The sequence below is a fragment of the Lutra lutra genome, chromosome 10, assembly GCF_902655055.1.
Source record: "Lutra lutra chromosome 10, mLutLut1.2, whole genome shotgun sequence".
NCBI lineage: Eukaryota > Metazoa > Chordata > Mammalia > Carnivora > Mustelidae > Lutra > Lutra lutra.
Window position 1 is genome coordinate 47,994,736 of NC_062287.1, and position 12,902 is coordinate 48,007,637.

At 47.9% G+C, this 12,902-nt stretch overlaps 1 protein-coding gene across 1 annotated transcript; it reads left to right on the forward strand.

Annotated features, from left to right (window-relative positions):
• Positions 1-1,633: 1,633 nt before the first annotated feature.
• Positions 1,634-3,527, forward strand: FAM181B (family with sequence similarity 181 member B). Its single transcript, XM_047693738.1, has one exon. It carries the CDS (start codon positions 1,798-1,800, stop codon positions 3,076-3,078), a length of 1,281 nt encoding a protein of 426 aa, XP_047549694.1. The 5' UTR covers positions 1,634-1,797; the 3' UTR covers positions 3,079-3,527.
• The last annotated feature ends 9,375 nt before the right edge of the window (positions 3,528-12,902 follow it).

Genomic DNA, 12,902 nt, shown 5'->3' on the forward strand with positions numbered 1-12,902 from the left:
GTCACACACCTTATATGTCTTTTCTTTCGCTGTGTCTTGATATATGTGATCTTATTGAATACTCATGAACACCCTGTGACAGAAAAGATTCATGAGGGAATATAGTCACTTTTTTGTGTCTTAGAGAAGTAAGGGGGAATACTCACACAGGGTATGCATGAGTCAACAGAGAAGGATTTTTCACAGGATGTTTCATTTAAATATGACAGGTGCCCCCATGAGGTGGGCGACCTTACCTGCATTTACTGTGAGTAAATTAAGGCAGAGAGAGGTTGGCTGGTTTGGCCAAAGCCATGTAATTATCAGAATTTGGATTTTAACTCAAATCACAGAGCTACTGAGTGGCAGAGCTACGACAGAATAGGGAACAGACCCATCTTCTCTGAATCATCTTCCACGGTCTACTATGTTGCTCAATTTCTCTATTCCACGCCCAGGTGAAATTGGGTCCAAGTGAACTTCAGGGCGATCCTTGAAATGCAGCAGAAGTTCCAGAAGGACAACTTAAATGGGATGTGAGTAGGGGAGAGGTTCCCATCCATACTTTGTCCTAAGACGCTGAAAGTTTTATACACACACACAGGATGTGTGTACTCTCTCAAGCACCAGCTGGCTTAGGGCAGTGACTCCATTCTCCTTTGCCTCCTGCTGTCTATTTACAATATTAAAAGATGGGCCGGGGCACCTGGGTGGCTCAGTGGGTTGAGCCTCTGCCTTCGGCTCGGGTCATGATCTCAGGGTCCTGGGATCGAGTCCCACATCGGCTCTCTGCTCAGCGGAGAGCCTGCTTCCTCCTCTGTCTCTCTCTCTGCCTGCCTCTCTGCCTGCTTGTGATCTCTCTCTGTCAAATAAATAAATAAAATCTAAAAAAAAAAAAAAAGAGAGATGGGCCAAGTGCATGCCTTAGTTTACTATGAGCTAACTGTTACCTCTAGTAATAGAAGAGTATAATAGAAATAGGGTAGAAGAAAGAGCACCGGTCTCGAGAGTCCCGCAGAAAACTCCAGTTAGAGTCTTTGGAGCAAGTCTACTACGGCTTGAACAGACAGCAGTTTCCTTCTCTCAACATATAGATGAGGAGGAGCGGGCCAAGAGAAAGCACAGGTTCTGTCAAGGACTTAGGAATGGCTTGGGAGTTGAAATGGACTGGATGTGGCTTAGGCCAACTCACCAAACGTCTCTGAGGCTGTTTCTTCATTTGTTAGATGGTGATAAGAATATGCACTTATTATTAACAAGACGTACTGTAAAAAGTTAATGTGATAATGTACACACAGAGCCTGGCATAAGCAAGCCCCCAGTAGCTGGTGACTATTATTGTTACCAGAGCAGGGGGCTGAACGCACCTCTCCCTACTCCTGCCTTCTCAGCCTCAGGGAGAGTCTCCCGCGCCGGAGCGTGGTTGTACAGGAGCTGGAGTTTGAGAACAGGCCGTCTTATCCTCGGCTCGTGCTGCTGCAGCTGGCCAACAGAAACGTCGCAGGGAAACGAAGGGGTTAAAGTGATGAGCTTGAGAAAGCCCAGAAAGCTAGAAAACCACCCCCTAACCCCCGCCCCCGGCCTGGCTAAGTAAGCCCCTCCCCTCCGCCACCGGGGCGGTAGCCTCGCACTCCCTCCCTCCGCCCCTCGCTCACAAGATCTAATGAGCTCCCCCGCGAGGCCGAGCACCGAGCCCGGCCCGGAGCGAGGACACTGCGCCGCGCGCGCCGCGCGGGTGCGGGAGCCGGGCCTGGGTCGCAGGCGGGAATCAGCCGGGGGCTCACCGGCCGCGCGGCGGGCCGCTGGGGAGTCGCGGCGATGGCGGTGCAGGCGGCGCTCCTCAGCACGCACCCTTTCGTCCCCTTCGGCTTCGGGGGCTCCCCGGACGGGCTGGGGGGCGCCTTCGGAGCCCTGGACAAGGGCTGCTGTTTCGAGGATGATGAGACCGGGACACCAGCGGGCGCGCTGCTGGCGGGCGCCGAGGGCGGGGACGTGCGCGAGGCCACCCGCGACCTGCTCAGCTTCATCGACTCGGCGTCCAGCAACATCAAGCTGGCACTGGACAAGCCCGGCAAGTCGAAGCGGAAGGTGAACCACCGCAAGTACCTGCAGAAGCAGATCAAGCGCTGCAGCGGCCTCATGGGCACCGCGCCCCCCGGCCCGCCCTCTCCAGGCGCTGCGGATACACCGGCCAAGCGCCCGCTCTCAGCCCCGGGCGCCCAGACCGTCGCGGTCCCGCCCCATGGCAAGGCGGCTCCTCGGCGGGAGGCGTCGCAGGCCGCGGCTGCCGCCAGCCTGCAGAGCCGGAGCCTCGCCGCGCTCTTCGACTCGCTGCGCCACGTCCCCGGGGGCGACGAGCGGGCCGGGGGTTCGGTGGCGGCGCGGGTGGCCGGGTTCGGTGGAGCGGGCGCTGGGGGCTCGGGAGGGGACGCGGCCGGCTCCGCGGGAGGTACCGCAGTCCCCGGAGCCAGGAAGGTCCCGTTGCGAGCCCGCAACCTGCCCCCGTCCTTCTTCACCGAGCCGTCCAGGGCGGGCAGCAGCGGCTGCGGCCCGTCGGGGCCCGGCGTGAGCTTGGGCGATTTGGAGAAGGGCGCGGAAGCCGTGGAGTTCTTCGAGCTGCTGGGGCCCGACTACGGCGCGGGCACCGAGGCGAGTGTCTTGCTCGCCGCGGAGCCTCTCGATGTTTTTCCCACGGGAGCCGCCGTCTTGCGGGGTCCCCCGGAGCTGGAGCCTGGTCTCTTTGAGCCGCCACCGGCGATGGTGGGGAGCCTACTGTACTCCGAGTCCTGGAGCGCCCCAGGCTGCCTTCCGACCAAGAAGCCGCCGCTGGCCGCCCCCCGCGGCGGCTTGACCTTGAACGAGCCCTTGCGCCCCCTGTACCCCACTGCGGCGGACTCTCCCGGCGGCGAGGATGCGCCCGGCCTTTTGGCGTCTTTCGCCCCCTTCTTCTCAGACTGCTCACTGCCCCCGCCACCGCCGCCGCATCAGGTGTCGTACGATTACAGCGCGGGCTACAGCCGCACGGCTTACTCCAGCCTCTGGAGACCAGACGGGGTTTGGGAAGGGGCGCCCGGGGAGGAGGGGGCGCACCGGGACTGAGGGAGAGGTGCCGTTGCGGATTTTGAGACTGCCGTGGGGAGCTCCCGCCTCCGGGTTTCTCCTAAGCCTAAGAACGCTGGAAAGTGCACGTGGAGATGAAACGGGGTTTTAAAATATTCAATTAATAAAAGAAACTTAAGAAAAAGATGAAGAGGAGTTGGGGGATGTTTTAGTTACAGCTTCAAGTGTTTAAAAAAAGCAAGCCAGAAAAAAGCCGTTCGTAGGTTCTTACTGGACCCGGCAACCAAGAAACCAAGCTGGGCTTTGGGAAATGGGGTGGGCATGGTGGAAGGGGCAAGCGGTGGCTTCTGTAGCCACCTGACACTCCTCCAACTTTTCAGCGAAAGGTCAGTGTGTTTAGTTTAATTGCCCCTTCCTAACAGTGAGCTGGTCCCTCCCTTTCCTTCCCCTTTGAGTGCATTATGAATTAAAGCCTATATTGAAAAGCCTGGAGCGAAGATACGTTATTGATTGGGGTGTTTTCTTAGAGGACGGTTTTCGCTTTGGTCTCCTTGCCTTGCTGTGTTATTCAGGACAGGAGGCCAGTGGTCCACCGCTGACCTGTCCACTGCTGGTCCTTGTGCGGGGGACTTTTCTCTGACACTGGAAGTGTTTTCTGCTCTCTTCTTCTTCCCATCTCATTATCCTTCTTCCATTTTTTTCCACTCTTACCAGTGCTGTTGCTTACTCTCCTTCTGTTTCTCTGGTATCTTGTTGCTCTCGCGATATATATATATATATATATATATTTTTTTTTTTTTTTTTCCTGTCAGCTTTTCTTGATGTAGGAGGCTTAAATTTGGCAAACCTGGGGGTCCGTTTCTCTCCTTTTCCCATTCTTCAACCACTTTGCTAAGGTGGCACTGGGCAAGTTATAACCTCTTTGTATCTAAATTTCCTTATCAGAGAGGAAGGGGATAATATTCCTTCTCTTATCACTTCTTCATAGCTTGCTGGGTAGCTCTGAGGGGAAATATATAAAACTTGGGGCTGCTTAACTGGTTCTGCACATATACCTATTTGATATACACTTGTCAATAGTTTGTACATACGGAAGCCATTAGAGTTGTGAGTCTCATGCTCTCTTTGGGCCGATGCCTGGTGATTGCCCTTTCCCTTACAAGCTGTAAACGCTGTCTCCCCTTTCTCCTCCTGTTCCACTCGCCCGTCACCCCAGTCCCTCCTTGCTTGGTTTCTGTCTCCCTGGTGTCCTCACTCCCTATACCCACACTTTCCCCATGGAAGGGAATGGTGAGGGTACGAGTTTCCTAAGGAGTCTCTGTTCCCTAAATAGCAGGTTTGATGAATGGAATCTGAAGAAGCTCGGAAGGGTCTGATCTGTCATTTGAGAGACATTTGGGGGAAAAGTCAGATAAATGTTTTAACTGGCCATGATGTTAAACATGACATCATCAGCATGGTTGAGGGACAGAGCAGGAAAGACTGGGTGGGGAGTGAGCAGCTGGAAAGAAAAGAAGGAGCCCTTTAGTTCTGCAGACCTGCCATGAAAATGCATGAAGGCCAACATTCAGGAAGTGTAAGGAGATGTCATTTACTGATTAATGACATTGCAAAGAGAGCTGCCTTGGTTCAAGGCAGATTCTAAGAATATCTACATGAGAAAAAGTACAAACCCCCGTGTTACTACAAAAGACATTAAAATCCAGATTAATGTTTGTACAAATCTAACTGCTGTGATATTTTCAGAAAGGAATTTGTCAAGAAACAAATGGGTATCAAGTCATGGCAGACGACTTTAAGTGCTATTACTGAGTCTCTTTATTCTGTATAAAACCTTTCTTCAGTTAGCACTACAAGAAATATAGCAATGAGTCTTGTTAATGATGAGAACCTTTCCAATTCCAGAAACTTGGTGTCTCTCTGATTTCTTTCAAAGTGATAAAAAGTGATTAATTCCATTGTGTTGGCAGAATATTATTCAACTGTCATTTAATTTCTCTGAACTACTTTGTGATGACTATTATCCAGGGTAGAATTTCACAGGAGGAAAACATTAACAACCCTGTGACAATTACTAAGGCTGGCAGTCACTGCAAAGTTTCTTTCTTTCTTTCTTTCTTTTTTTTTTTTTTTTAAGATTTTATCCATTTATTTGACAGAGATCACAAGTAGGCAGAGAGGCAGGCAGAGAGAGAGGAAGGGAAGCAGGCTCCCCGCTGAGCAGAGAGCCCCACATGGGGCTCAATCCCAGGACCCTGGGATCATGACCCGAGCCAAAGGCAGAGGCTTTAATCCACTGAGCCACCCAGTCGCCCTGCAATGTTTCTTTCTTAATTTCTTCTTTCTTTTTAACGAGTTCAGTAAAACAGGCTGTCTCTCTCTCAGTATTTTTCCATGCCTTTCATGAACAATGATAATACCAACACTGTGAATTTCCATGTGCTGGCCCTGAGCTAAACAGTGCCATGAGGTAGGTGCTCTTATTATCCCCGTTTGAAAAGAGGGCCTCAGACAGGTTAAGTAACTTGTTGAAAGCAAGTAATGGGCCCAAGATCCAGCTCTGCAAGTACCCTAACAGTGAGACCTGCTGCTGCTTACAAGGCTCTGCTGTGCTTTGCTTGTGTGTATGGTTCCCAGTCCCCTGCGTTCTGCTACCATCAGGGGTTCTCAACCTCACCGCTATTGACATTTTGCACAAGATAATTCATTGCTATGCAGGCTGTCCTGTGCATTGTAGAATGTTTAGCAGCAGCATCCCTGGCCTCTACCCACTAGATAACAATAACACTCCCCTCGTGAGTCATCGTGAGATGACAAGAACATCTCCATTACCACGTGTCCCCTGAGGGGCAAGATGGCTGCCAGTTGAGAACCACTACGCTAGACAAATATAGAAACAGCATCTGTGGGGTGCCTGGTACTTTCACAGCTATGGTCTCATTTAATTCTTTCAAAGGCCTGTGCTGAGGTGTTGTTACTATCCTCGTTATAGGTGAAAAGAAGGCTGAAGGGAGGGGTTAGATCAATCAACTTAGCTATACCTTGTGAGGTGGACAAGTACTTGCTGGTATTGAGACATAGTCTTCCCCTTGGCAAAAATGGATAACAATCTTCACAACGAGTTATAGTGGGGATTTGGCATGGGGAAAGTGTAAATACCCACCAAGAGGGAAGGTCTGGTTTCTAGTACCAGGCCTCCATGGCTGGGCATTGAGTCAAGATTCCAACCCACCCTGTTATCCAGGATGCTGAGAACGTGCGCTTGGTCACTACGTAGGCTCCAAACTGCCCCATGTCTGATTCCTCTTCTCCCCACATCGCCTTCCCCGCTGAGCACCTGTGTGTCTGACCATGGTCATGCCACCTGCTGTAATACCATAAGTAGCAGCCGTTAATAACAGTCCTGCCAAGGACTGATGGTATTGTTGCCTCCTCTTGTATGTCATTTTCTAGTGCAGCCTGTTAGAATTCTTGTCTCTTGTTTGGCTACCTGAAGGATTGTGGAGTTTTTGTTTGTTTGTTTGTTTTTGTTTTTTTTTAGGTACAATGGTAGATACTTTTAAAGATCAGAAATATAAAAAAAAAAAGATCAGAAATATAATACACTTGTCATTTTATGACTTTGGACAGGCTACTGATCTTAACCTACTTGGTACTAATAAGTACACTATATGCTGCATATTCATGATTCCCCACCTCAGCCCCTGGTGCCTGGAATGTGTTGGAGTGTTTTCCTGCATCCTTTAAGTGGCTGTCCTAAGCCTTTGCTCATCTGCATTCAAGCCTCTGCCCTACCCCTCTCCTCACTCCCACATCCCAACAAGATGGAGAGCATCTGTTGTCATCTCCCTCTATTTCCCATCCCCTCTTTCACAGTTTTTCTCTCCAGCAGGCAGGACCTTCTCCTGCCTTTGAGGCTCAGCATTCTTCCCCTACCCGCTTCATGAGAACAAAACGTTGCTGCATCACATCTTTAGTCATCTGTTTCTTCAGCCTCTCCCTTACTTGTACCTCTCCTCCTAGAAATAAACCTTTAGTATGGTTTAAAAATAAGAGAAAGGAAGAATAAAGAAGTGGAAAACTCCTCTAGATATTACTCTATCTTCTTCTCTTTAGAGTTGAGTCTTTCAGGAAAAGAATCCACCCTTTTTGCCTCCGCCTCACCTACTTGTTTAAACCTTGCCTATTTGGGGCTCTAACCACCCCAGTTTGTGTGGGTACTGTCTTGTCTTGGTTTTAGCCCTGAAAGTTCCAAGAAGCCCCTCGGTCCTGGGCAAAGTGGTACAGATGGTCGCTCTACTTCTGTCTAGTGTTTCCCCAAATTGCTCTCACTGAAGTCCCAGTCACCAACCATGGGGTCTTCCGCCTTCAGCTTCTTTGGCCTCTGTGCTGCATCTCAACAACTGGGCTCCACCTTGCTAAAGCTTTCCTCCTTGGGTTTGTAGCATATGATTTTCTTTTGGTTTTCTCCTAACTTCCTGGCCATGCCCGCTTCTTACTGGAACTCCCATCCACTCTGTGCCCCTGGCTCCTCCCATTTCCGGCCTTTCCTCTTCATACTCCACACCTTCTTGCCCGGGGATGGCAGCTCTTCCCAAGGCTCCAGCTATCACTGATCCGCCAAGGACCCCCAAATCTAGGCCTGCTTGGCTTCTTTCGTCCATCCTAGACCCATTTCCCCACCTATTTCCTAGACAACTACTCTTGGAGGGCTCATAAGCTCTTCAAATTGTGCGTCCAAAATTGAGCCCATGCATAACCGGAGTAGCCCACCGTCAGCCTGGCCGGACTCTTCTTGCAGCAGCTCTCGTCCTGACCAAGCAGTTACCTGGGCCTGGTCCGTTCTAGCTTCTAAGTCAGTATGTCTCAAATGCTGTTCTTCATCACCTTGAGAAAAACCCCATCTTATGTTATGTCTCAATATATCCATTCCCTACTTATGTAAGTTCATATCTGTATAAACAGTCTCACATTTAATAATTTAGATATTATTAGATTATAATCTATATTAATATTCAATGATCTATTTCAATAGATCATTGAAAACAATATTTTACAAAGCCCAGATTCTTACTAGGAGCTATGTGAAACACTGATATTTTCTTTTATATTTAATAAAACCTGGATATTATCCACTCTATGGGTTTTATGACTCACTAATGAGCTGGGCCTGCTGTTTGAAGGATGTTATTCTAAACCACTCTTGTGTGTCTTCTCGACACTCTTTTGCCAATGTCGCTTCCTTAGTGTGGGCCCTCATCACCTCCCACCTAACCTAGCGTAAGGATCTCGTAATGACTCTCTTGTCTATGAAGTCACGATCCTTTAATCCATCTTTACCATCGCTCCCTGAGCTATTATTTCTAAAAAACAACTTTAGTGCCATCATTGCCTTCTTTAAATTCCTTAAGTAGCTCCCTGTCACTTCCAAGGTGAAATTCAAAGTCCTCAGCTTAAACTTGTAGCTCCCGCCAGCCTCTCTGGTCTCACTTACCAGTCCTTTATACCACCTGTGTTTCAGGAATTTAGTGCTAATTATAGATAGTTGCTTGAATACTCCACATCCATATCACTTCCATGAATTTATTCCTGCCCTACTTATACCTAGATTGTACTCCTCATTTTCTGAGCTTGCTAATTTCTACTAAACCTATTATTCTCAGCTGAAGTCTTGACTTCTTTAGCTTCCCTAGATCAATTAAGCACCTCTACTCTGGGATCATCTATGATACTCCCAAACCCCAGGCTTATCTTCTTATAGCAATTAATTACACTGTTATGACAGTTGTTATTCCTCTGCTTCCTCTATTGGGAGCAGGTAATTGCCTCTGCACTCTTATCACTTTCTGGAATTTGGCATTAGTAACATGTAATGATTACTGGATGAAGTTTATAGTGCTTTAGAGATGAAAAAGAAACTTCCCATTCATCCACACATTTGGCCTTCTCCCCAAACCTGCCAATTGCCCATATGATCATATGACACTATTTGTTAAGAACTTACTGTGCAAAGAAAGCCCCTTTCCGTGAGCACCCTAATTGTGGCGGGAATTACGTGTATGGAATAACAACCATACTAGTAATTTTATCAAACCAAAGAGCAGAGCTGTTTTGCCCAGAGCAGTGCATTTGGTGGCAGGCATTAAGGATATTGTAACATGCTTTCAGTCATTTGTCCCACGTATAGAGTGTTACCAGAATTTTCTTCTGTGAGATGAGCAATAACTAGAAACCCTGTTCTTAATGAGTCTACAGGTGAGCAGTTGACACAACGAAATGTTCAGTGTCAATAAGGAAGTGAAGAAACAAAGCAACATAATCTAAGAGATGTCACAAAGTACTTGACAGTTTTGCTCCTAAATGAAGGGCGTAGGCAGTTGTTTTTCCCCCCCACTTTCAAAAGGTGATATTCCTAGGGGCACCTGGGGCTCAGCTGGTTAAGCAGCCAACTCTCGATTTTGGCTCAGGTCATAATCTTAGGGTCCTGGGATGGCCAGTGCTCAATAGGGAGTCTGCTTGAGGATTCTCTCTCTCTCTCTGCCCCTCCCCAACCCCGCGCTCTCTCTCAAATCTTTTTTTAAAAAAAGGTGATGTTCCTACAAACATATTCCAAATTGAGAAAAATCATTTTTATTTTCCCAAGGAACGTAAGGGGTTGGGAGGGAGGAGAAAGAAAGAGAATGGATATGTGGCTAGACTCCTGGCAACCGGCTCAAGATCCACTTACTACCCATAATAAATATTATGGGTTGAATTGTGTCCCCTCACTAAGATATGTCGAAGTCCTAACTCCCAGACCCCCAGAATGTGACCTTATTTGGAAATAAGGTCTTTACAGAGGTAATGCAGTTAAAATGGGGTCACTAGGGTGGGAGCTATTCAAATACTACTGACATCTTTATAAAAAGGAGAACTTGGGACACAGATAGATACAGACAGAGGAAGATAGCGTGTGATGACATGAAGAGGAAAGACAGTTGTGTGACTGCACTGATGCATGTGCAAGCTAAGGAGAACCAAGGACTATACATCAAACACCAGAAGCTTGAAGAGGCAAGGAAGGATCTTCCTCTAGCAACTTCAGAGACAGTGTGTCCTGTACCAACACCTTGATGTCACATCTCTAGCCCCCAGAACGGCGAGATAATAAATTTCTGTTGCGTTAAGCTTCCCAGTTTATGGTACTTTCTCACAACAGCCCTAGGAAACTGATAAAATAATGACCACTGTGGCAACTAAAAATTAATCCTATTATTTGTGCCACACGAAGTGGTTTTTTTGTGCTTAAAACAAGACTTAGGTAAGCAAACCACAGGTATTTCATTTTATTTCAGGGAATTATAGGAAAGGGACTCAGTACAGATACAATAAAAACCCTAGAACCTGTCCACAATTTGAAGGAGGGGCTCTCAGTAGCCAAAAATGCTAGAGTGGCGGGAGCAGTTCGGTTCAAGCCCGGGGTGGCCGGAGGGAGGCGCACCCGGCGCAGTGTTGCGGCTGAGTATCTGCTACCCCAGGCCCTTGTTGTTGAACCTCAGCGCACACAGCTGCGCTCAGCGTCTGGGCCAGTAAGATCCTACCCTGGCAGCGCCTCTGGAACCTGCTCCTCACCAAGAGGCACGTCTAATGGCCGCGTTGGTACCCGCTGGTGGTGGGGAAGCCGGCAAGCCTGCTCAAGGAGGGCAGCCTTTGGTCTAAACTCCTTGGTGCGTGCTTGATGGGTGTGGCACGGTTTTCAGCCTGTCTCCCACTCAAGCTCCGCTGAGTCTGGAGCTCTGTTAGGAAGCCCGGCCCACTTAGCTGGGGCAGGCACCCTTTCTCTTTGTTCAACCTCAAGCTTGTGAGTGCAGGCACTGTGTGTGGTACCTCTGGGACTATCTGTGTCTTACAGGAGAGGAGAGTCCCGCACGAGAAACGGGTCGCGCATGCGCAGTGTCTGAGGGCGCTGAGCTTGACCTCTGGGACTACCTGTCTGACATACAGGGTCTCAAACATTTATCCTGGGAACAAATTGCTAGCCCTCTTTGCTATTGGGAAGACTCTGTCCTTCCTTGCTACCAGATTCTTTGCACTTCCAACCTCTGCTTTAAGTAGAATCAAAGACGCCTTGGGATGAGAATCCTGCCTCTTTATGTGACCACCAGTCATTGAATTTGACAACCCTGAAGACTCACCTGCCCTTCTCATCCTGTTCTGTCCCTGGCACATACCGACTCCAAGTCACACTTGCCTTCAGCACCTCTTGACTATGCTGCTGTTTCTCTTTCACTACATCACCCCTCTCCCAGGCCAGCATAGCACGCCACCTAGAGGATCTCCCTGGGCCTGCAGTTTTCCCTGTGGGAAGAGAGAACCCAAGGTGGACATCCCGCTCCCCCAGCTTTCTGGGATGCTGCCCAAGAGGCCCACTTTAGACTTAAGTTAGAGCTCGGTTAGCAGTTCCACCCAGTTTGGGTTCCCAGCCAATGGGCTGTCCCAGCTGTAGATGTTATTCTATGGCCTTGCCCAGATAGGGTGGCAAGCTAGCAGCTCTGTCCAACTACTGAGCCTAGCTTCCAGCCCTGCTCAATGAAAGAGCCTGGCCAGAGGTCTTGGGCAGTCTTGAAGCTGAGTTTACCAACTGCTTGGGCAGGGAGCCAAGCCACCAGCCCTACCTAACTGCATAGCACAGCTTGTAGCCTCATCCATCCAGGGAGCCTGGCCACCAACCTTGCCCAGTCTCTGCCCAGCCTAGGTTGATTGCTGAGCATAGTCTGCAGCCTCATCCCATCAAGAATCTTGACTAGCAACCTCACCCAACAGGAGAGCATCGCCAGCAGCCTGCATGGAATCCAACCTGTGGTCCCAGCCAACTACCGGTACAACCTGTGGCCCTTCTTGATCATGCAGTCTAGTCAGCCACATTTTATGAGGCCAGCATTACCCAGATACCAAAACCAGATAATGACACTAAAAGAACAGAAAGTTATAAGCCAACATCCCTAAAGAACATAGATGCAAAAAATCCTCATTAGCAAACTGAAGTCACCAGTATATTACAAGGATCATATACTATGAACAAGTGGGATTTATTCCAGGAATGTAAGGATGGTTCAAGATATGCAAATCAATAATTGTGATAAACCACATTAACAAAATGAAGAATAAAAAATCATATGATCATTTAATAGATGCAGAAAAAGCATTTGGCAAAATTCAACATCCTCTTATGATGAAAACTCTCAACAGACTAGGTATAGAGGGAACCATACCTGAACATAATAAAGGTGATATATGATGAACCCACAGCTGACATCATACTCAACAACGAAAAGCTAAAAGCTTTTCCTTTAAGATCAGGAACAACGCAAGAAGCCCACTTTCCCCACTCCTGTTCAACATATTACTGGAGGTCTTAGTTAGAGCAATCAGGCAAGAAAAAGAAAGAAAAGATATCAAATCAGAAAAGAAGTAAATTTCTTTCTATTTGCAGATGACATAATATTATATATATATAAAAAACCCTAAAGTCTCCACCAAAAAAACCTGTTAAAACTAATAAACAAAGTCTATAAAACTACAGGGTGCAAAATCAACATATTGTGTTGTGTTTCTATACATTAACAGTGAACTATCCATCTAAAAAAGAAATAAAGAAAATAATCTCATTTATAATAGCATAAAAAAGAATAAAATACATAGGAATAAAATTAACCAAGGAGATGAAAGATATGTACAGGGAAAACTATAAGACTTTGATGAAAGAAATTGAAGAGGATACAAATAAATGGAAAGATACCCTGTATTCATGAGTCCGAAGAGTTAATATTGTTAAAATGTCTATACTACTCAAGACAATTTACAAATTTAATGCAATCCCTATC

What these genes read in the sequence shown, in the direction of transcription:
- FAM181B (XM_047693738.1), top strand. Translation starts at nt 1,798, where the DNA reads ATGGCGGTGCAGGCGGCGCTCCTCAGCACGCACCCTTTCGTCCCCTTC.